The sequence below is a fragment of the Apaloderma vittatum genome, unplaced genomic scaffold (assembly GCF_000703405.1).
Source record: "Apaloderma vittatum isolate BGI_N311 unplaced genomic scaffold, ASM70340v1 scaffold9102, whole genome shotgun sequence".
Classification (NCBI taxonomy): Eukaryota; Metazoa; Chordata; class Aves; order Trogoniformes; family Trogonidae; genus Apaloderma; species Apaloderma vittatum.
In genome coordinates this window covers 36422-60473 of record NW_009703030.1, presented here as the reverse complement: position 1 = coordinate 60473, position 24052 = coordinate 36422, and the positions used below count along the sequence as shown (strand labels likewise).

Here is a 24052-nt window from a genome sequence, read left to right as displayed (position 1 = left end):
GAGACCGTGATCCCCCCTTCCCGGTTCCTCCCTACATCCCCCCCAGCCAAAGCCCCTCAAAAGGGAGTTTCCAGTACCCCGGGGTCTCTCCCTCTCTTTTTATAAGGCTCCCCACCACCTCCACTGCACAAACCTCAAGGGCTGAGGTCAAAGCTCAGCTCCTCTTGAAGCTTGGAAGGCCCTGGCTCTGCCACGAACTCTAGGCAATTTGCACATCCCTTGGAGAACTCCCCATATCCTCAATGCCAGGAGGAAGATAAGGTGGCAGAAGAATGGGCTGGCAGGCTGACAGGGTGGCAGGAAGATGGGGTGGTAGGAGCAGAGGTGCCTTCCCATCCCACAGAAGCTCCAAGGCCAGGCAGCATCTGGGGTGGGAAGAGTTATCCCAGATTTCCGTGGCAAGAGGGGAGGATGGAGCTGGAGATGGGGGCAGACAGCACCCACCTCACCGTTAGAGGGTCTCCACCCCTCGGCAAAAACACCGGGGTGTGGGCACGGAGATGGGTGATTGCTGGGAATGGAGATGCGGCACATGGGCTGCAGCATCCTTCATCCTGAGGGTTGTGCCCACATCTCGTGCTCCATCGGTGCGTGAGGTTTCTGGCAGAAATACAGGGCCAAAACCCCACAGCCAAGTGAGGGAGAGGAGAGAGAGAGTCCCCTGATTCTACCCCAGCTCTTCATCCCTCCAAGCCGTATTACACCAGCAGCATCACGGACTCTGGAGCACCTCGAGCCACTCATGTCCCCTGCCCATGTGTGCAAGCCTGCTGCCGCGGAAAGTAATTTTGTTCCCATTAGAAGCAAGCCCCACCAAGGCTGGGAGTGCAGCCAGCACTAATTTTGTGCTCACAGAGTTAAATAGATGCTACCTTCCCTTCGTGCTCCCTTTTTTTTTCCCAAGGGAAAAGACAATAACCACAGGCTGCAGCTGAGGCAGGCAACACGGGTTTTAAGACAGCGAAAAGACAAAGCAGTAATGTCTGTGTGCTCACGAGCAGCCAGACTCGACATCCTGAGAGACACTTCAGCTCCCGTCAGTGAGCCCACGTGTGACGGGAGGCTCTCCTCATTGTCCCAAAAAAGCCCGGGTTTGGATGCTGTGGGTGTTATGAGGCGGGACCCCTTGGCGGGGACACGTGGGCAGGGCCCCGTGGGTCTCCTGGGGGCAGAGAGGATGGGAAAGTGGTGACGGTGGGGATCACACGGGCCCTGTGGTAGCAGATACCGCCTTAACCAGAAGCACAGATGGCTTTGCTTTTCCCATCGCCTGGCTCCCATTCAGGGTTGCATTTTGGGCTGCGTTTTGGCAAGGTCTCAAACCAAGCTCCCGAACGCTGCCTGTACCTCCTTGGTGTGACACTTTCTCTTCCGGCTGGCACTTCCCACCCTAGCAGACCAGGCACATGAACCCTGCAAGCATCGAGCTGCAGCATCATAAAATCCTTCCCCTAAAAAAGCCCTGAGCCCAGGGCAGCCCTCAGAAGCGCTGAGTTCTTGGTACCAGATGCACCGTGCCCATCCCTGGGTGGTACCTGATGGGTCCTTGTCAGAGGAGGGATGCTCATGCCTCCCACACCCCCCGGCTCCCATCCCCATCCCAGCATCCCCTCTCTCCCAAAGGAGGGAGTGGCAATTTGACCCATATGAGTAAGGAGTGCTGAGTCACTCTTCCAGGAAGCTCCGTAAGCTGCTATGAGTCGGCACGTTGTAGGAAGGACCGGAGAGGTCCAGCACCCCGCATCCTCTCTGCCGCGCACGTTTATTTATCCCGTGTAGTTTTCAAGGTGACACCCACCTCTCCCTTAAGCAGCCGATGGTTTAATTGCATTAGGGCTAAACGAAGCCTGGCTTTCATTAGCAACAAGTTCTTTTCAACGGGTAGAGGCAACAAGTGTGCTGTGACTACCCAGATCTTCCCAAGAAGATGCCCAGGGGCAGGATCCTGCAAGCCCGGACACGACATTTCTCCCCGTCGTGTTTTGCAGATCCGCGCCTACGTGAACAAGTTCAGTGAGGAAGAGGGCAACCACAGCTGGGACCTCCTAGCCCTGAGGTTTCTCTCCATCAATCCCATCATCGACCCTTGGGTCTTCGCCATCCTGCGGCCACCGGTCCTGCGGTTCATGCGCTCGGTGCTGTGCTGCCAGGTCACCCCCGCGAGCCAGGACAGACGGACTCCGTCCTCTGCAAAGACGAAACTGGCAGCGCAGCTGGAACCCTGTGGGCAGTAGATCCATTGGCCATCCCAGGAGACATCTGCCAAGTGAAGCACAGCCCTGGCAGATGTTAACGAAGCTCTGCCTTAGGGCACATAAAGAGACGTATCTGCTGCAGGCTGGGCCAGGTACGGGTGACCCGAGCAGGTGTCACCACGTGTCTGGAAAGCCCCGGGAGAGCCAGTGAGGCCTCTCAAAGGGAAAAAAAATACAGTGGGACAAGATCGGACGGGCTGATGAGTACCTGGATATCGCTGTCACCCACAGACGGGGCCGCTCCTGCCTGGCAGAGGCGTTCAGCCACGCTGCGGGAGAGTCAGGGAGTGAAGCATGGGGCGGGGAGGGGGGCTTTGCTATAACACTGCTGCTGGGGAGGGCGTTGGGGAGCAGAGCTTCCCACTGCTATGCTTCCCAGCAAGGTCCCCCAAGTCCTGGAGATGGGGCTAGGGTGGCCATCATTGCTGCAAGCGCCTGCCTCTGCGGCCAGGTCCCTGGGGAGCTGGTGGGAGAGGAAGGGAGCAGTGAATCCCTGACTATTCCCTTTTATTTGGTAGGCTCGTTGCCTAAAGAAATGCACTTCATCGCGTCTGTGTGCATGCATCTGTCTGTCTCTCTCCCACCCCAGGGATTTTCAGCATCGGTGGGTGCCAGCCCAGCATGCCTGAGGGGCACTGGGGGGAAAAAAAAAAAAAGCCCAGTTGTGGCACTTCTCTCACACTGTGATGGCAGCAGAACTGTGTGCCCTCCCCTGAGCACCCATTCTGAAATTTTCTTTGCCCCATATTTTGTGCAAGAGCTGGCAAGGGGAATAAAGATCTCAACCAGGGAATGCGAGGTTTTGGTCACAACCACGTGCTTTGCCCGTGCCATAGGTGATACTGCTGCTGGGTTTTCGGTTGGCATGGTGGAGGGCTCCGTCACTGCCTGACAAAAAAGAGCCTGTGCTTATCCTCCTGCCAGCCTGGGACAAACCTACTCAGGGGCATCACTTCTCTAGAGGTTTTATTTGAAAAAAAACCAACCAAACACAAAGATGCCAACAACTCAGCCAAACCATAAAAAAAACCCCCAAGTGCAGAAACATCCAGGTCATGAATCCCGTCCTGTCGGGCAGCGTCCTTCGGTGCCGCTATTATGTATTGTGGGATGGGTTTGTTGCTCTGGGCTAGACCCCACCAGAGTAAGGAACATCTGACCCCAGGGGTGAGCTGGGTTTGTCCTGAGGCCATTGTTGCTGTTGGGGATTTCTGGGGGTGGGGTGGGTCGTGGCTGCTGTTCATGCAACACCGAACGCACCTAGCGTCGTCGGGCTATTGCGAATGGGACGTCTTGTTGCCCATTGGAGAGCTGCGACTCTGCTCAGAAAGCCCAGAGGCTTGGAGCTTTTCTGTTGTTCATTAGCTGAGGTGATGTGAAAAAAAATAAAATAATAGTATTGTTATTTAAATAATAAATGTGTCTCAAAGGAGCCTGCTGAATCATGCGTGGGTTTGTGCGCCAGATGTACCTCAGGGGAGAGCTGGCTCCTGGAGGAAACATGCCACCTGCCCGGAACATCAGTGGGACAAAGCTTTGCAGATGAGGGCAGAGAGCAGAAGGGTGGCTCCAGTTTCCTAAAAAGTGAAAATAATCTTTGTTTTATGAATGTGTGATGGCATTTTTGCCTTACCTCTACAACCTGGCCCCCGAGCTACAGAAATAGCCCCACCTCTGAGCTCTTCCCTCAAACCTGTGTACCCCGAAGCCTGGGAGAGGCAGGCAAAGTTCCTACCTGTTATCAAAACACAAAAAAAGAAAAAGAAACGCAAACCTCACCCTAAAAAAGACAGAATTTATGTCACTTTTGTCAGGCAGCCAATATCCACAGGAAGTTTACTGGCCTCCAAAATGTGTGTGGGCAGATGTCAGGCATGGGCTGCTATTGCTCAAGCTGCTGCCGGCAGGTTTCTGGCAGCACCCTGTGGCTTGGGGGTGGAATTTTTTTGGGGAGGGGGGTTTTGAGGTTGCAAGATGTGCTCGGTGTTGCAGCTGAGGTGCTCTTCACATCGTCACGTAACTTATGCAATTTAACTCATAAAAACCTCATGGCTGAGCCTTGGGCGCCTAGATTTGGCAGCTTCCCACCCGCTGCACAGAGGTCACGGTCACCCCCTCCCCAATTATTTCCCCATCCATCCCTGCAGCAGCAGCAAAGGCACTTTTGGGCTTCAGGCCTTGTGCACCCTGTTGCGTCTCAGCAAAGCTTTGGGAAGAGCTTTATTTATCTGGATGGTCGTGACCTGGTTGCTCACGCTGGCATTTCAGGACCAGTTGCTTAATCGTCTTCTAAGCCAGAGGGAGCGGCTGCCTGGCATGCAAAACATGGAAAGAAATTTTATTTTTTTTTAAAAAAAATTGTGTTGGAAATAGCTGGGAGGGGGGTGACATCCTGCAGAGACCATCCCACCGAGGCATGTGACAACAGACCCGGGGCCATCTGTGGTAGCACAGGGGACAACCCAAAAATCCTCTCCTGCCAACCATCAGCTCGGCTGCAGACCACTAATTGCCGTCTGCTTGGTGGCTTTTTTTGGGAGGTTTATGGCGCTTCGTCAGGAAACGTGGGGCTGGGAGACAACATCCCAGCAGCCGTCCCGCTGGGATCTGCTTTTCTCAGCGTGATGCTCCAGCTGAGTCACTCTCGGGAGAGCTGCCCTCGCTGAGGGACAGCGATCCTGGCAGGTGGGGTCAGGGAAATGATGTGGCTGAAATTTAAAGCGAAGAAATAAAAAAAAATAAATTTAAAAAGAGACATTGAGTGTGAGTCACGGAGCGGCTTGGCACGTGCAAGGAGAGGAATTCTCCAAGACATGAGTTCTTTTGCTGTGATGGATCCTGCAGAGATGGGTCCCCAGCCAGGAGATGCTGTGGGACCTTCTTGGAACTTCTCTACATGCTGCTCCTCGGCGAGGGAGGCAGTCTCAGACCCTCCAAGCAGTGTGTGCTGCTGGCCATGGCTTACTCCTTGAACAAAAAGCCATCAGTCCTCCTGGCTCCTTCTTTCAAATGAGGAAAGGGCCTTAATTAGAGCTCTGGGAGGATGAGGAGGCCGTGAAACTCTGTATCTCGAGCCATGAGCCTGCACAAAACGCTGCTTTTATTAGCATCGTGCAGGATCCGTTACAAAAGCCAAATTAATTTGAGTCTCTTCAGCTCAATTGACGTCTGCCTGACTTAAATGCAAGATGCTAAAGTGTCATTTTGTTGTCTGCGCCGACCCTTAATGATTTTTTATTTCTGTGCTGGAAACCGGCTGGTGCAAGAAAGTGCCAGGCAGGTCTTTGCATCTGCATTTCCATCTGGAAATGGAGCTGATGATGAGGAGCGAGGGTGAAGCCACCCTTTGGGGACACAGACCTCTTAAAAATGGATTTTCTGCAGGTGCCAGAGGGAGAAGGGAGCTGCAGCACCTGTGGGGATCAGCTGGAGAAGCTGTGGGGTTGCTCTGAGTTGTGCCCCATGGCAGTGGGGTGGTCGGCATCTGCCTTTCCTGGGCTGTCCCCCTTTTAAAGAAAAACGTGAACCATCCAGGCAATGGGGCATGGTTTGGGTGGGAAATGATGCAATGCAGCGTTCTGGTGGGAAAATGGGAATTTTTGGTGAATGGAGAAGAAAGGAGGGGAGCTTCTCTCTTGCTACCTCCTTTTCTGTCAGGTTTGGAACATTCTCCTCTGAATCCATTTGCTGTCAGTAAGGAACAAGCCCTCATTTTTCAGCTTTTTTGGCCTCCTGGCTGTGCTCTGGCTGTGGCTCTTCCAGGAATCACAAAAGCCCCACGATCCCATTCATGGGGATCAGCAAACCTGTGGGGACAGCCTGCAAAGGTGGGCGATGTGATGTGCTGCTTGCGGTGGCGTGACCCAGCCCAGCATCCCTGTGGAGCATCTCTGGGATTGCTGGTCTGGTTTTTTGGGAGGCTGGAAGGAAAGCAGAGCCCCGTGAAGAAGAGGAGAGCCGGGCGGCTGCGTTTCCGAGCAGAGGACGGGCAGTCAGCCCATCTCCCTGGGCTCCAGGAGGGCATGTAGCTTATTAAACCGGATTAAATGAATTAGGCAAGGAAGTGACTTAAGGGAAGATGGCACAGCTGGGTTCCCAAACAAGCTTTGCAGCAGTGCCAGGGCTCACCTCAGCATCAGATGTCAGGGCTCATGGCAATTCCCTGCGGCTCGAGCACAGGGAAAAGAGAAACATTTGGCTTTACCATAGCTACCTTCTCCTTTTGCAGCTGGTTTTGGATCTCTCTGTCCCCACGTATTAACACAAAACCTTCCTAGCTCCTCTGGATCCCTTGGGTCTCCCATTTTCCTGGATTCACAGGGTTACTTTTTGGTCATCGAGGACTAACACCGAGCACTGTCCTCCTACAGCATCCCCAAAGAGGAGAGTTGGCAGGCTGTGTTTTACCTTACAGCCTGGTAAGCAAGAATTATCAGCCCTTTCCAGAAAGGCTGTTAGAGCACCCCAAACAGCACAGGCTTAAAATAAGAGCCTGCCTCCCAACATCGAGACTCAGAACAAGGAATTTGTGGCCTGTCCCCTGTCCTTATGAGGGGCTTATGAGACCTTGGAAACAGCAGGGCTGCAGCAGAATTACCTCTCTGCAGCCACATTTTCAAACCCTTTTTTTTTTGCAATGTATGAATAATAACGATTTTTTTTCATTCTGGTTCATCGGTTCAGCTTTGCAAAGGGGTGAAGGTCTCATTTGAGTTTTTTTTCCCAAAACTGGCTGAATTGTTGATACTCTGGCTGCTCGGGTGACCTGCTGGGTCTCTGTCCATCCCTAGGTACCTGACTAGGGCTTCAGGAGCATCAGGGAAGAATGTGGGAGGAGGAATAACCCCCTTCCAGGGTGCTCCCCCTCCATCTGCGGGAAAACCCACCAAGGGAACAACTGACAGGCTGGGAAAAATCCAGCCAGAGCTCTGCGATGATCTGCAAATGATTGAAAACACAAGGAAGGCAAGTTTTAGAAACATAACTGGGATGAGGAGCTCAAAACACAGCTGCCGTGGCTCAGCGAGGGAGTGAGCCCTCCAAGACTTGTTTGTTTGCTGCAGCCATGCACGCCCCTGGAGGAAGTCCTCTTCCCAAAGAGCATCCAGATGAGGCACATAATAATTTATCTTCTCCCTCACCTTTCTTTACACAGCTGATGCATGCTAGAGGAAGACAGAAGCCGGTGGTGAAGGCTGGAACACGCTTCCCTGATGCTCATGGGTTTTCCGCAGGGCAAAACTTTGGGATGGGCACATTGGGTCCCTCCTCAAAAGCCCAACGTGATGGGCAAAATGTTTGGGGAGGGAAATCACGAGGGTTTCCCATGCTGAGCTGCTTTTTTTAACCCGGATTTCCCTGAAATGTGGAAACACCCGCGCCCATCGAATCCTCAGGGAAATGCCACCGATCTGCCAGCGCCTGTGCGGTTTCCCAAAGCGATCCAAGTCCTCAGAACAAAGAGACTAAACAGTGTCAAACTCATGTCAAGCATCTTTTGAAAAAGCCGTAAAAGTTACGAGGCATCGCTGAGCATGAGGGACGGCTCGCCACCCTGCCCCACGCGCTGAATGCTGGCACCCTGCCTGCAAACCCCGGTTATTAGATAAAAACGGGACCCTGTGAGCAGCCTCGTGGGCTGAGCTCATGCAAGGAGGAGAGTAAAGGTCCCAGGGTTGTCGAGCAAGTCAAACTATAAATCTGGGTAGGGTTTTGAGCCCCATCGGTGCAGCCGAAGGCAGCCCCCGCCTCTTCTGCTCTCACTGCGGTTTCAGCTGAGCTGCCCCAGCTGCAGAATGTGCCAGTTTGTGGCTGAAAATAAAAAAATAATCAACCCCCTCCACACACACATCTTAAAAAGCTTGCTTTTCTGAGCAGCCACTTTGTGAGCGAGGTCCTGTCATGGTTCAAACACCAGCCCTCTGGTCCTACAAGTCTGGGACACTGCATTTCGCTGCCTCAGTTTCCCCCTCCGTGTTCTGGGAGCATCTCCTCCCGGCGTGGGAGCCACATCCCTCCCACAGCCATTCCACCACCTCGGGAAAGCCCAGAAAAATAATTAAGGGAACAAAAAAGGGAAATAATGGGGAAATCACCTGAGTGCTGGCATTGGCCTCTGCTCCAGGGCACAGGGCTCTGCCAGCATGAAGCTGGCTTCCCGCGGTGACCAGCTTTCTTCCTGTTAGTGTTGGCAGCTTTTGCAGCGACAAACGGTCCCTGCTCTGTCTCAGCTTTTCCTTCTCACAACCAGACCCATGTTGCCAGTGCCAAACTGAGAGGAGCCTGGCCAAGCCGCCATGCCTGTCCTGGCTGAGAGAGGTTCTCACAGCGCTGAGCATCCAGGTGCTGAGCATCCAGGGATTTATCCACTGGTTGCTCTACAGAGCACCCACCAGATGCAAAAGTCTCCAGCCGGGCTTTTCCCAGCAGCCAGGTTGCTGAATTTGTCTTATGGGTTTTTTGTGTTGCTCTTTTCTTAGCTAGGATGCTGGGGAGGAGGGGGCAGGATTGATGTACAGAGCTGTAAGAGGAGTTAGTAGAGACACAAGAATGGTGCTGGGAGAAACTCCCAGAGCTCACTGAACCCATCATCCTCCCCAAACCTGCACCAGCACTGGTGTCCTCACTGACCTCCTTCCTTTGTTATCACCTGCACTGTAATTTCAACCCTAGAAAGCACTTAAAAATGTTGAATTAGTAGAATAACAGTGGTTGGTGGAACTGAGATGGACAAAACCCACGAAGGATGCTATTTACTGCTAGTCCAGTATTTCCAGTACAGCTGCCAACGGCACGCCAGGAACAAGGTTTTATCTCTCTGTATGGAGGGGAGGCAGGAGGAGATGGTGTTGGCCAGGACAGATGTGAAATGTCAAAGCAGACAGCGTTTTGAACAAACTTAAAAAGAGAAGTAATTGTGTTTACAAGAAACCATTCCAGGGGCTGTTTGCTTTGCCTGTGTTTATCTCCGGACGTTCGTGCTACTAGAGTTTTGGCCATGAAGCTAATTGAGAGTGATGGAGTTTGTCATGCCATGTGGATGTATACATGAGAGAACATTTGTTTGTCATGAACAGCTGCTATTTCCTCAGCTAAAGACCTTTTCCATCCAATTGGGGCTGGGAAATTCTCGTTTACAGCTGTGAGGACTCTCTGAGGACCCAGAGGGAAAGGGGAAAGGGGACGAGGAAAAGGCTTCCAGGCTCTATCCTGGTGTGCTTGGCCAGCGGGTGTTGCCATGCTCAGAAGGTTTCTCTGCAGGTGGTACGTTGCCATCAGCCCCCAGTTCATCTTTTTTTGCTTAACTCACGCTTTGGCAGCTAAACCAGTCTGAAAACACCAGCGCTCGCTGCAAAATGCTCTGGGAGCTGGAAGCTTGCTGCTATCAGGGGCTTTGGGGACATCTGGGGACAGCAAAATGCAGAGTCCCTGACAAGTCTGAGAGGGGTTCAAGGGTCAAAATCAAATACCAGGAAATCCAGGGCAGGACATCTGCCGGTTCAAGCAGCTAGTTTTCCCCTTGGAGAGGTCCTTCCCTCTGAGCATCCTTTCCCTGAGCAGCTTGCTCAGCACTTTCCACTTTGGCAGAGCTGCTCAGGCAAATGGGGACACTGGGACCAGCTCTTCCAGGCACGGGATTTTCCTGCTGGTGCCTCCCACCAGCACCAGCTACATCCGCACCGCAGAGCAGATGGGCTCAACTTCAAACAACCATGATGCCAAACACTTCTTGAATAGCTATGCAAGAGGCTCTTGAGTCTCTCAATTATTTATTATCAAAATAAATCAGGAAGATCTGCAATGTTTATAATCAATAATCTATCTTCTAGAGGCAGCTGAAGGGCCCTGGTATGGTTTCATCCCTTCCGCAGGGCGTTTGGGAATGTTTGAGCAAATATTTGGCATCTGACAACTTTTTAAGGGAGATCAGCTCCACTCGGGCATTGAAGCAATGCGCTCAAGGCCTATCTGTCCCTGCTCACTGCAGGGGAGTTGGACTAGATGACCTTTAAATGGCCCTTCCAGCCCAACACATTCTATGATTCTATGATTCTATGATTCTGATTCTATGATTCTATGATTCTACGATCTGCTGCCAATGTCCCTGTTCCTTAGTGCAGCCCACTCAAAGCCCCAGGAGCACAGTCCCCATGCCCTACCAGGACAAAGACATGGGTCCAGTCAGCAAACACCATCATGTTTTTGCTTTGTTCTATTTTTTTTTCCTCTCCGGAGGGAGCAGCTTATTTTTTTCTCATATTTCTCTGAAGTCATTCTGTGTTTTTTTAGAAGGCTGTGCTAAGCCAGGAAGGATTTCTTCTTGCAGGCGTGTTTGCTTTGAGCCTTGCCTCTGCACAGTAGAGCCTGGTGCATTTTTTAAATCATATTTAATCGCCCTTTCACCCTGCTTCGACTTGCTGATGCCTTTCTGGGAGTGGAAGGGTGCTGGCAGCCCACAGGGACTATGGCTGCTGGAGAAACAAACCTTATAGGGGACACCTTTGGGATCTCTATCCTTGCAGAACAGACCCTTCTAGGAGGTCTCTGTCCTTGCAGGGGGTCCCCTGCGCTGCCCCAGTCCTTTTAGGAGGTCACTGCGGGGTCCTTGTCCTGGCATAAGAGTCCTCATTCTCATAGAGGGGGTGTCAGTCCTCATAGGGGGTTATTGTGGAGTGCTCATCCTTGCAGAGGGTCTAAGTCCCTTGTAGGGTGCCCTTGTCATCATGAGGGTCCCCGTCATTGCAGGAGGACATCCTTGCCCTCATGGGGGTTCCCTGGGGATTGCAGGAGCTGAGGAGAGCAGGGCTGCCAGGGGACAGCCAGGATGGAGGGGGATGAGGAGCTGAAAACTCCCCATCACCCTGTACCTCTGTGGAATGTCCCACTCTAGTTTGTGGGACTCCGAACCGGTCCCAACACAGACAAACGGCCGCTATGATTTGGAAAAATCCACATAGACTGATGCACAGGGCAGGCAGAGGTCACCTGAAGAAGGCAACTGCCAGGAGAGCAAAAAGAAATTAGCAGGAGCTGAGATTTGTGGAGAATAAAACCGAGACGGCAGCGCCGTCAGCCCACTGCCAGTTGGATTTTGCAGGCTGGGAGGAATAAAAACATACTTTTCTCTATTTGGGCAAGAAAATGGAGGGGACTTACTGTTAAGTCCAAAAAAAATACCTCCTATCCTCGATATCAAGCAGGCCATAGAAGAGCTTGAGTGAAGGGCTGCGGCAACTGGGTCTCAATAACCTCATGTTATTGCAGGGACCAGGGACATGAATGTGTCCGTGGCCCTGGAACACTACCAGTGAGCCCAGTCTGGAGGCTGGGATGGGTAAAAGAAGACAATTCCCTGTATGAAGACTGGCCCCACTTCTTGCTGAGGCTGGGTGACAGGAACTCGGTCACTGGAGGAGTTGGGACTGTCACCAGGATTGGCTGGCTGTAAGCAAAGAGCAAGCAAAACCCTCCAGGCTAAAAGCCCAGCCCGATTCTCCTGGGATACTGCAGGATGCACCCCTGGAGCACTCATTTTCCCTGGAAATCTCTGCCACACCATGGGAGATGGATACACAGCGGTGTTTGCCCTCATTGCAGAGCAGTGGATCAGGGAAGACCTGTGACGCAGGAGAGAGGAGAGCAGGGTCGAGTGGTCCTTGCCACCCATGACTCAATTTTCAACCATCCTCAAGATCTTAGAGGGATGTTGCTCAAGAAAAAAATCACAGAAGGACAAAGAGGTCCAAAGGAAATGGATAGCAGGAGGGCTATGATAAAAAAAGGCTTTAACTCATATCCTTAAATACACAAATCTACTTTGGGAGCTGTTTGGGAAGAAGGATGTAAGGCAGGGCTTGCTGGCTCACCCTGAAGGTCTCTTTGTAGCTTGTATCCATCAGCAGATGCTAGCTGGGATTTAGCGAATGAGTCCAAGGACATGGCAAGTCAGAGCAACCTCGGCTGGCGATGGTCAGCAGGCACCGAGAGCCAACCTAGACCCTCTGAATCCACCAAACCCCCTTCTGAAGGCAGCAGCAGCCCGAAGCAAGGGGCTTGGGGTCTAGCCAGGGATGTGGGGGGCAGGGAATGCGGTGGGGTGTCCTCCCAGAGCCGCGCTCCTCCCCAGGATGGGGGAAAGGCTAGGAAGAGCTGCCGGCTGGCCCCGCTCCTCCGGTACGGAGGGTCCTGGCTTGCCACGGGAATAGTTGAAGCTTTGCCACGGGGAGCCGGGGACGGCTGGGCTGTGTCATGAAGCCCTTCCCATTCCCTGGGAATGGGGCTGTGGAGATAAAGTAAAATATCTGAGATATCACCCCAGCTGGAGCTGAGTCCTTAAAACAGAATGTGCTGTGCTCCTGGCTACGATAAAGGAAGAGAGAAACCCCTCCTGTTGAAAAATCCCGGCTTTCTCTCTTACTCAGCCCATGCATCATTTTGGTGACCTGTGTGTCACCCTCAGCACCTCGCTGCCTTGCTGCATCCTCCACGGATGCAGAGTTGCTGATGTCTGGCCGTGACACGTCACCGAGAGCACTGTGTGGTGGCATCTCTGGGTCACCGTGGTCCCCACAAGCCACAGAACTTCCCAAGCCATGAATCAAGAGGGATTTCCTCTGGCTGATGAAAAGCTGCCCTGGGGTGACACAGCCTGAATCACTCTCTCACCTTCCCATTTCACTCTCCCGGTGTCCTCGGGGCCATGGAGGGTGCCACACAGGAGGTGACCTGTCCCCAGCATGGGTTCTGGGACCTCCAAGCCCCTTGGGATCAGTGTCCAAGCCCTGTTCCAACCTCTGACTGTCCATCTTGGTCGCGCTGGCACCCACAAACATCCCCGGCTCCTGAGTCGAAATCTGATGCAAATCACGGGCTCTGGATAAACAATAAGTTGGGTTGCTGGTGTTTTTTCTTCATGGATCCTGGGTTCTGCCTATGTCCTGGGGCAGGGACTAGTGGGAACATGGAGCAGCGCTGCCCAAGATCCAGGTGGGATGAATGTCACAGCAAGTCCCGATGTGGAGTCACAGCTCTTGCCAGCACGTAATTAAGGCTTCAAAAGCACTTTGAGGGCATCCCTGGTGAGGAAGGCTTTGGTTAGGAGCTCACCCTGTCCTCTGCAGAGAAGAAGCAGCAATGAAGCAGGTTCTTGCCTGCATGTCACTGCTGCGTCCTCCCTGACCTGAGGGGAAGAGCAAAAGGCAGAGAGATCTGGAGCTTTGAGGATTTGTCCCTCTGGGGTCCCCGCGGTGTCCCCCAGAAGCTGAGGCCCCTGAGGACTGTGCATTAGAGAGTTGCAGACTCATACTTTTCATGCTCTTCATTAAGGGCAAGGAAGGGGAGGTGGCACCACGTGGAAGGGGGACAAGAGGCTGGACCTCAGGGTCTGTGCATGGAGATGGCTCAGAGCCTGGCCACTTAACCCCCGGAGAAACCCAGCTCTGCATGAAGGGCTGGCAGCGCTGCTGGTAAGGATGAGTGTCACCAGGGTGGGACCATGGCAGGTGACAGAGGTCAAACTGTGATTGTTCATCCTCCAGTTGTCATCTGTGCTCTTCCCAGGGAGAGGGCTGGGGACTCAGCAGAAGGGAAATGTGGAAGCCCGAGGTTGGCTCAGGAGGAGGAAGGATTAGGGCTCTGGGCACATTGTGCCACTGAGGAATCACTCCCAGGTGTCCCAGGTGCCTGTAGTCTCTGCCAGCACTGGTTTACACCCAGCTCTGGCTCAGCAGGAGAGACAGGGGCTTTGGCTGAGGTTTTTGGAGCTCCAAGCTGCGTGTCTGGAGTGAGGATCTGCTGCATCCCTCTACTGCCTTATGCCTCCTCAAAACCACCCAGCCCCCGGGGGAACTTGGACCCACCTACCTGTGGGCACTGGAGAATGCTTCTCTGTGTTATGTCCCCGAGCAGGCTTTACTGGATCCCTGGCTTGGGGGGACCTGGCACCTTGCTGGAGGTTTCCAACACCACAGAGGTCTTGGCTGGTGGAGCTGTGACAATCGCTGTCAGCCCTTCCTGCTTGTCCCATGCCAGGGCTCCCTGGCCAGGACTGGGGGACATGAGGACAAGATTCAGGGCCACCTAGGTGCTTGGTAAGGTAGTGGTGGGGTGCTGCAAACCCGGGGGGAGCAAGGAGGCTGACCCGCATGGAAAAGCTGCCATATGCTTTCTGGTGAAAGGCTGGAGAGTCACAGCTTGTGCCCATGGCCGCAGGTTTGCTGTCAGGCAGCTGCCAGCAGCACATCTGGCTCTCCTGCAATGGCAGCACATCTGGCTCCCCCACAATGAAACTGAGCTGTTGTCATGGCTCCATCTCCGCTGTGCTCAGGTTTGGGCACATCCGCAGGGACATGTACCCCATATATATTATATATACAACCATATCACAGCAGCTTGGACTTGAATTGATTGTCTTTGCCAAGATACTGAAATCAAACAATAATGCAATGAGGGTGTTAAGACACTGACACAGGTTGCCGAGAGAGGTGGTAGATGCCCCATCCCTGGAAACATTCAAAGTCAGGCTTGATCTAGTTGAAGACATCCCTGCTCACAGAATTACGGAATCACAGTTGTGCCCAGATTGCTCTCCCTTTAAGAATGAGTCCAATCATTAACCCGCACTGACAAGTCCTCCGCTGAACCATATCCCCAAGGACTGTGTCTGCCCGACTCTTAAATACCTCCAGGGACAGGGACTCCATCCCTGCCCTGGGCAACCCCTTCCAAACCCTGATAAACCTTTCAGTAAAGAAATTTTTCCTAATGGCCAATCTAAACCTCCCCTGGTGCAACTTCAGGCTGTTTCCCCTTGTCTTATCACTTGTTACTTGGTTGAACAGACTGATCCCCATCTTTCTACAGCCTCCTGTCAGGGGGTTGTAGAGAGCGATGAGGTCTCCCCTCAGACTCCTCTTCTCCAGGCTGAACAACCCCAGTTCTCTCACTACAGGGGGGTTGGACTAGATGACCTCGAAGGTGCCTTCCATCCCAAAGTATCTTTGATTCTATGATTCTGTGATTCTGTAGTTCTATATAATCCCTTTAGGCTCTTCAAATATCCTCTCCTGGCTGTAGTTAGAGGCTGAATTTGAACCTAAAGGTTCTGAGTCCTGAGAGATTGTTTGGGTGCTGGGACCCACATTTCTCCATTCACGTACCAATGAGAGAGAAGAGGTTATTTTTTCCTCCTCAGCTGCTGGATCCACGGTTGTGGAGTGTCTCTAAAAATTTCAATCAGAAAAAGCCACATAGAACCCATACACGGCCATGGGAAGGGTAATAAATGGGCAGGTGCTGGCTGTGTCCCTGACCTACCTGTGTCCCCTGTGCTGGCAGCTGCTCCAGGCTGAGGTATTCTGCCCACTGCCTGTGGACACTATTCCAACTTTGCTCCTGAAAGCATTTGCAGGTTTTTTTTTGGGCAGTAACTGCCTTTCCAGGTTTTTTTTTGGGCAGTAACTGCCTTTCCAAATATTTGCCTTGGTGTTAACGCCTGGCCCCGCTCGCAGCTGAGGCTCTCTCCTCTGCTCACTGCCGTGCAAAGCTGAACTCTGCCAGTTGTAGCATCATTCACGCAGCCCCGTGGTACCTCCACATCCAGGGTCCACCTCTCCCCACGGCCCATGTCTCCCTCTCACCACCCCACAGCAGGTCCAAGGTCCATAGAGAGTCCCCCAGAGCATCTCTCCAAGGTAACTCAGCCCTCTGAAGCTCGCACTTCCCAACACAGGTCACTCACAAGCCCAGCTGCAGGAGAGAAGACTCTAAGACTCCAAAGAAGCCTGAGGAGATACACCACGCACTGCATAGAGAGACTCTGCTGCCTGCTCTTCTCCAGGTAGGATTGGACGTGGAGCAAGGCTGGGCCACCATGGCTTTCATCTCCGAGAGCCCACTTCAGCCCTGGGTACAAGCAGCTGCAGCAACAGGTCCATGGCTTTGCCCTCACTGAGTGCCCTGGTTTTTACCCTTTTACAGGTCCACGTGCAGAGTGGGACCAGCCTGGGCAGCTCCCAAAGGAGAACACCACCACCGTTTCGCAATACGACTGTTTGCGTTGCAAGCAAGCCAAGAAATCCATGGCGGATGGAGCAAAGGCTCTTCCCCACCTCCCCACCCCACCGGAGAGCCCAGCATCACTTTCCAGAGCTGGAGCGAAGCTGGGAACCTTCCTAGCATGGCCCTGCCAGGGAACCGGCCCGTCCGTTACCACCAAGAGCTGAATCATGGTGTTGCAGCCACTCTTTCAACACCCAGAAGGGATTTGGCAATGCCGCGGGCTATTAATAGAGCCGAGCTGTTTTCCCTGGGCTCTATGCCGCGCCCGATGAGTGCGGGAGGGCAAAGAAAACGCTGAGGGAGGCGAAGCACTGAGTTTACCTAAGGAGAGGTCGGGCAAGTGGGGAAATAACCTGTCAGAGAGCAGGAAACGAAGCAGTGCCCTCTCCCTGCTTATCACTTCCCGGCCCCACACTGGCTCTGCTGAGCCAAGAGGGAACAATGAACAATGAAGGCAGCGACGTGGCACCAGGGGACGTGAAACCTTCCCAGCCTCGTGGAACCCTGGGGGGGTTCCATTCTCTGGGAGTGGGAGGAAGATGCTGTGAAAGGGTTGCCATGGGATGGCCCATCGTGCTTGTTGGTCTTCCAGCACGGTCTTTGGCTTCATCCGTTGGGTGTCACCCTGACTCACCAGCAGCACGAGCAGCAAGGTCCCGGTGTGGACACCTACATGACCCATCTCAGGGACAGAGCAGGAACCTGTAGCGATGGGTGCAGTCCCAGAAGGAGATGTTGGAGGTGGAGGACCTCTCTGTTGGAAGGGAAAATAGAGAGGGAGGGTGTTCTATGAGGAGATGGTTCAAGCTGCTCATCCTGGATCCATCCCAATCCCCAGCTCCAGGAGGACTGAGTCAGTGGTGCCCTTGAGACCCAACCCCTGCCCACCAACGGCCACCCTGCAAGCTGCCACGGGCAGCACAGGGTTGGGTGCTGCAGGTACCTGCCCTGGGCCTGCACCAGGAGCACAGCTGTATTTTTAGCAATGGAAGTGCCGGGGGGGAAAGACCTACCCTACGCAACAAGGAAACCCATCCCACCCAGCCACCATCCCTTATCTCACATCCCAGCTCCATCCTGCCCCTGCGCCCTCCCTTCCCCAGCAGAGCTCCTCTGCCACCTCCAGCCGTGCCAATACAGCACCAACTGCTTCCCGTCCCAGCCCTGAACGAATGTCTGTCTGTCTGTCTGTCTCCAGATTCCCCCCCTGGTTGCTCCCCACCACCATGCTCCAGCCACCAACCAAACTGGCCAGCAGAAGGGCTCAGGGAGATGGTTTGGGTCTGGGCAGGGGGATCTGCTGGCCACCATAGAGCCCCCCAGGCATTGCTGAGTATGAAAACCTTCTACAACCCCTCAGGCAATGCCAAGGTCATGAGGATCATAGCCCCAGGGTACCAGCATGGTTTGCATCACCCTTGTAAAATTGGATGCCCCCAAGCGTGGGTCTGGCTGTCTGCCTGCCAAAGGCGACTCGAGAAAGCCTTGGCAGGAGACCAGCCTCACCCGGCAACTCCGGGAAAACAGCCCCAGCCCCAGCTCCGTCCCTGCTGGGAGGGCCCTGGGAGGGTGGCAGGGATGGCGGCCAAGCCGTGCTAGCGACGAACCTGCCCTGCCTGGTGGCCACAGGGAAAGCATCTCCACCAGGCTGAACCACCAGATGGGACAGAGCAACTGGTCCCCACCGCCCCCCTGGACCTGCCAGACCACCCATCCCTGCGCAGCACCAGACCCTGGTGATCCCAAGCGGCAGAAGCCAGTCCACAGAGTCTATGAAAAGCTTCACATCCTGGCAGAGCTGCCAGGAATCGCTGGCGTGGCAGATGCCTGCGCACGGGCGGATGTGTCCTTCCTGTGCCCCTGCTCCTGCCTTGCAGCGTGTCCCTCCTGGGGGCAATGTCCTCTCCCACCTCCTCCCTGCTACAGCCTTCTCTTCTGCTATCCTCCAGCTGTATCCCTACGGAAGAGCCAGATGAGAGCCTGGCCACAAAGCCAGGCTTACTGGGACTATGTTCATCAGTGACCTGCGATGGGCTGAGAACAGCCTATTTGGAAAATTCACCTTCCACTGCAAGGATTTGTCTTTCATAGTATCACAGAATGGTTTGGCTTGGAAGGGACCTTCATAATCATCTCATTCCACCCCCCTGGCCATGAGCAGGGACACCTCCCACCAGCCCAGGCTGCTCCAAGCCCCGTCCAACCTGGCCTTGGGCACTGCCAGGGATGGGGCACTCACAGCTTCTCTGGGCAGCCTGTGCCAGGGTCTCACCTCCCTCACTTTAAAGAAGGGTTTCATGATCCTTATCTTGTTCGAAGTGTGAAAAAGCAGGGAGAAATGTTGTGACGGTTTCCGGATGTCCTGTGGTTTGGAGAGCACCCAGCAGAGATGTCAGGGGGAGATGGTGGGAACGTGCCAGCTCGAGGGCACCAGATCTCATGGGAACCTTCAGCCTGCAGCCACGTTGCTGGGGCTTTCATGCTGTTCAATCCACCCCCCCTTGGCCTGGACATGCAGGGCACCTCTGTAACTCATCCTCTAAAAGGTCTTTAAACCCAACGAGCACCCTTAACGTTCCCTCGAAAACCTTCCTCTCTCCTAACCAATGATGATGGCTCTGCGGGACTCATGAAGGATGGCAAGAGACCAGTCAGACCACAGTACATGGAGAATTTTCTATTGCTTCAGACAATAAATAAAATTGTTTTTCTCTCCAGGACAAGCAGGTAACCTCTTCATTTTTCTTTTTCTATCATCATTTTACCTTCTGACCAACAACTGATATTTAAACATCCCCTGAAAGGCTCTCAAAATGCACAAAGTACATGCAAACGTCCACCTTTGTCACAGAGGTGAAATAAAATACCGTCAAAAGAAGAGTTTGTTCTGAAGCCTTAAATAATCAACACCATATCTCACAGGAAATGATCAGTTCTTCAGCTCAGCATGATTTACACAAGCATAATCAAAGAAGATAGAGCTGTGGTTTACCCAGACATGTCTTTTAGTGTTAAAGGGTTGAAAAAACAGAGCTGATAGAATCAGCATTGATTGTGGTCTCATCTCTCTTCAGCATCAGCATCACTGGCTGCCTTCCACTCCTCTGCCGAGCGGTCGGTACGTGCCGGACAGCATCCAGCTCCTCGCGCCCGGCGGGATGCACCCTGCTCCTCCCAGAGCTCCCCTTCCTCCAACTCGCTTCTCACTCAAGGCCATAAACCCCCACAGACTAGTTCTTTCCACCCCAGCCTGTCCCCAGAGCCACAGCTATTAAAAACAACCCAGCAAATGATGTAGACCACAATCAAACTGTCCCCAATCTCACAGAGCCACAGAACGGTTTGGGTTGGAAGCGACCTTCAAGATCATCTCCTTCCACTCCCTGGCCATGGACAGGGACACCTCTTTCCCACCAGCCCAGGCTGCTCCAAGCCCCGTCCAACCTGGCCTTGGGCACTGCCAGGGATGAAGCATCCACAGCTTCTCTGGGCAACCTGTGCCAAGGTTTCACCACCCTCACAGTGAAGAATTTCTTCCTCATATCTCATCTAAGTCTACCTCTTTCAGTTCGAAGTGGTTACCCCTTGTCCCATCCCTACACTCCCTGATAGAGTCCCTCCCATTTTCTCCCCTTCCATCCCTATCCTGGCACATACATGCCTCAATAGATTTCCCTGTTTGTGCTGCACTGTGAAGAAGACACTTTGTGTTTAAAAAAACCCAAACAAACTTGAAGCCAGGCTTGTACGCACTGATGTGGTCCAGGACACTGACCTGCACCATGCAAACAGCTGCTGACCCAGTTTGATGCCAGCAGTGGTGGGACACAGACGAGCAGGTCCCTTTCCTGTGTCACCATGGTCATCTTCACTGCCAGTTGCAGGGACCTGCTGGTTGGGCTTCCCTTGCGGCACCTGGCATCCCCAGTCCCAGCCGGGAGGCTCAGGCTGGTGGATCCTGCTGTTGATGGTGGGGGCTGAAGCTTGCAGAGACAGGACACTCAGAAGAAGGAGGACATGGACCTCTTGGAGCGAGTCCAGAGGAGGTCACAAAGATGATCGGGGGTTGGAGCACCTCCCCTACAAGGTCAGGCTGAGAGAATTGGGACTATTCAGCCTGGAGAAGGCTCCAAAAAGACCGCGAAGGGCTACCGGAAAGCTGGAGAGGGACTCTTTATCAGGGAGTGTAGCGACAGGACAAGGGGTAACCATTTCAAACTGAAAGAAAGTAGATTTAGATTAGGTATTAGGGAGAAATTCCTTACTGTGAGGGTGATGAGACACTGGCACAGGTTGCCCAGAGAGGTGGTCAATGCCCCATCCCTGGTATAGTTCAAGCCCAGGTCAGACAGGGCTCTGAGCAACCTGACCCCGTTAAAGATGTCCCTTCCCACTGCAGGTGGGTTGGACCAGATGACCTTTAATGGTCCCTTCTAAGCCAAACCACTCCATCATTCTACCACTCCCCAGCCCTTGCTACAGCCACTGCTTTGAGAGCAAAGAGTCCCTCAGCCCCTAGAGTCCCCACGCGATCCCCAGGTTAGCTGCTCCCGACCCAAAATCGCTTTGGTGGCGATGCTCTAGCACCCGTTACCAGAGGCAGTGACTTCCACAGCTGTAACCGAGATGTGGCACTGACCTCTAGTGACAAGCTCCCACCCGGGTGTTGCACAAGAGAAAGGCTGCGATGGAAAAAAAGGACTCAAGGTCACGAAAAGTGGGGATGCAGAATGCTCTTCCTCTTGCACAAATCCCAGTGAAGGGATCCTTCAGCTTGGTGGGCTGGGGGAACATTCCTGTGGGGGTCCAGCCACCCCAGCCCAGGACACCAGTCCAACCAACACAGATTGACGATACTTGAGATGGAATTTATTTAAGACAAGCCCAAATATCACACTTCACCAAGCGGGACAGCAGCGGCATTAGGGACAGGATGGGAAAGGACCGATGTAGGGCTCGTAGAGCCCAGCGGCTCCTCACACCATGGAGGAGTGACGGGAACTCACCGAGGATACTGCTCCTTCCCTTGGGAACGCTCAGCTGCACGGTGGACTCCGATCCTCATGCTGCAGTTTATTACTTTAAATACATACATTTTGGCTCCAAGCCTGTCATTAAGTCCAAAAATGGTCCATTTCAATTAAGGGCTTCAAAGAGAGCCCAGGACTAATGGTCTATTTCTGGCCGTTTTGAAATACTCCCAACCACGTGGGCTGCTTGCAGGCTGAGAAAGGCAGACTTTACAACGCTCTCGGCAGTTTCTTGCCATCACTTTTTCCTCTCCCCAGTAACTTCAGGGCTATAAGGAGGAGGATCTGACCCTCCCGGCACATCTCACCGGTGCTGTGGAAGGGAGCAGATGTCTAATGAAGGGAAGATCTTCATGGCATGGGTGGGATTAGACAAAGATTCCCTTCCTTTCTTCCTTCTCCCCAGCCCACATCCCATGCTGGCCCGTGGGCTCAGGTCCTCCAGCAAGAAAGGACAGACCTTTTGCTGTCCCCAAGAGACAGGCAGAGGCTGGAAAACCACTTCCCCAGGTCCTGCATCTCCCCATCAAGAGATATGGATGTGAAGAAGCTCCAGCTCACCTTGGAAGGGTCTGTTCCCAGCACGACCAGCCTTGCTCTTCACCTCCCTTCCCTTGTTTCCAAAGTTCCGGGCTTTCCGCAGACTTCACTCCCCACACTGTCCCCAGCTCAGGAGGCACCAGCCTCACTGCTGTCACTGAAAGCCAAGAAAAACCGAGGCTGCAAATAACCCCCTGGGCTCGTAACCAAGAAAACGCCAGCGTTGAGCAAAGCCATCTTCCAACCTGCCTGCCCTTGGGATTTGCTGGCAGATTTTTGTCCCAGCTATTCACGGCTGTTGGGGTGACCTGAGCTCTGGTAATAAAACTGCTTTAACCAGAGGCTCTCTTACCCCTGAGGATGGCCACGCTCAAGAATTTGGTTCACAAATCAGGTGTAAACACAAGCAGGTGCCAGTATAAGCAGCCCTGGAGTGTGTGGCTTCTCCTCCACAGGGATACTGTGTAGATATAATAATTTTTTAAGGGCAAGGCTTGTCGACACGCATCGGTGCAGCTGCTACTGCAACCCAGGCGAGGAGAAAAAGATGCTTTTTTTTTTTCATCCTGGAATCACTCACCCCTTACGGCTCAGGGGCAAACAAAGGGCCTTATGTGAGACATACAGAAACCACAGAGCGGGGCTCTGCTGATTCGGCTTTTCCAGTGCAGCTCGTTGAGCAAGTAGTGAGCTCCCCCATCTCTCCCCCCAGCTTAGGGGCTGTTTTATCACTTCACTGCTACTTTACAGCTAAAAGCACTTCTCTCCTTGGTGTAAAGGCTCACAGAGAGTTGGGAAAGCGACAAGGTTTTCTGGACACCACCCTACATGTCTCACTGCCCTGGGCAGGGGGATGCGCAGCTCTCAGAGCTTGCTGTGTTTCTTGCCCTGCTTCTCCCTTGCTGCCAGCCTCGGGGCTGTCCCTCGAAGGTCCCTCCCAGGGGACCCGACTTTTTCTGCCTTGTTCTCCTGGGACAGTTCCTCCTGGGCTGTGGTGTCCCCTCCTGGGCTTTTGGGCAGGTGCCTCGGTGGCATGTCCCCGTGGGGGTGGGAGGTGTGGAGGAGAGGGAGCTCGGGCATGGCCGTCTCCATCATCTGAAGGAAGTCGTAAGCGGGGAGAGGTGGCTTCCAGTCTTCCTCAGACAAGGTACCTGAGAAGCAAACACACCCCCGTGTCAATCAGTTATGCAGCCCACTCCACTGACATTTCCCTTCCGAAGGAATTATGGCTTCTAATTTATTTATTTTTCCCCAGCGAATGCAAAATTCAAGATTTTTCCTTAAAGACTTTCCTCCAAGACTCATTAAACCCATCCAAATTAAACCAGTCAGGGGTGCATCAGCATTTACTGGAGCCGGCCAAGGCTTTGCTCTCTGAAGGCTGTGGGGGTCCCTACATCCCTACTGCCAAGGGCACACTCGGGGACTGCCCACCAGTGGGGAGATGCTTCCTTTGGGTCTCAGATAACACCATTAATGACTGTGCATTACTGAGAGGCCATTAGGAGTGAGGGGAGACTGCTGTCTGCACGGGGAGGAAGCGGTCGCATTACATGAGGATGCTCTTTAATTTATGCTTTTAAGACTGATCACAAGGTTTGTGGCACTTAAAAGCCTGAGGAAGGAGGCTGGCACAGCCCTCGGTGGCACAGCGAGCGGCTCAGCCCCTCTGGCACCCCTGAAAACTAAGGTCCCTCCTTAGAGACCTACATGAGAGCAAAGGTGCCTTTAGCAGGGGTGATGGAAAGAGGTGTGGGAGGATGGCTGCCTCTCCCAGTGTGATTACTGGGTCAGAAATGGTGTTTTGAGTTCTGGCGAGAGCCTACACATCCTCCTCCACCATGCTTTTGGAAACATTTGCTTTGAAAGGCTCTTTTTAAAATTCACAAGGATCAAGCGGTGTCTACCCATCGCCTTCCCAGAGCCTGGAGGAGGCTGGCAGATGGGAATTCCCAAGATACCTGTAGCATCCCTTGGCTACACCTAAGACATAAGGAAGGCACATTTGTGCTGCCTTCCTCCAAAGCTTGAGCGGGCTGATCAAGGCAGAAGGGATGCAGTGAAAAGCTTTAGAGTACAAGCCAACCCTTTGTGTCCCAAAGACCACAGCAAAGCACCAGCTTCCTTAACCTCTCCCATCCAAAAAAATACTGGAAGGTGCTTAAAGAG

At 53.3% G+C, this 24052-nt stretch overlaps 2 protein-coding genes across 2 annotated transcripts in view; one reads left to right on the top strand and one right to left on the bottom strand.

Annotated features, from left to right (window-relative positions):
• Positions 1–2234, top strand: part of PTGER2 (prostaglandin E receptor 2 (subtype EP2), 53kDa) — a gene marked incomplete at its 5' end in the record, with an annotated part of 2960 nt that extends 726 nt beyond the window's left edge. Inside the window, 2 exons of the mRNA XM_009864456.1 lie at positions 1678–1685; positions 1989–2234. Coding sequence (XP_009862758.1) covers positions 1678–1685; positions 1989–2234 — 254 coding nt within the window. The remainder of the gene's footprint in view (positions 1–1677; positions 1686–1988) is intronic.
• Positions 2235–22747: 20513 nt separating this feature from the next.
• TXNDC16 (thioredoxin domain containing 16) overlaps positions 22748–24052 on the bottom strand; it is a 33133-nt gene continuing 31828 nt past the window's right edge. The window contains exon 19 of the mRNA XM_009864455.1: positions 22748–23034. Coding sequence (XP_009862757.1) covers positions 22748–23034 — 287 coding nt within the window. The remainder of the gene's footprint in view (positions 23035–24052) is intronic.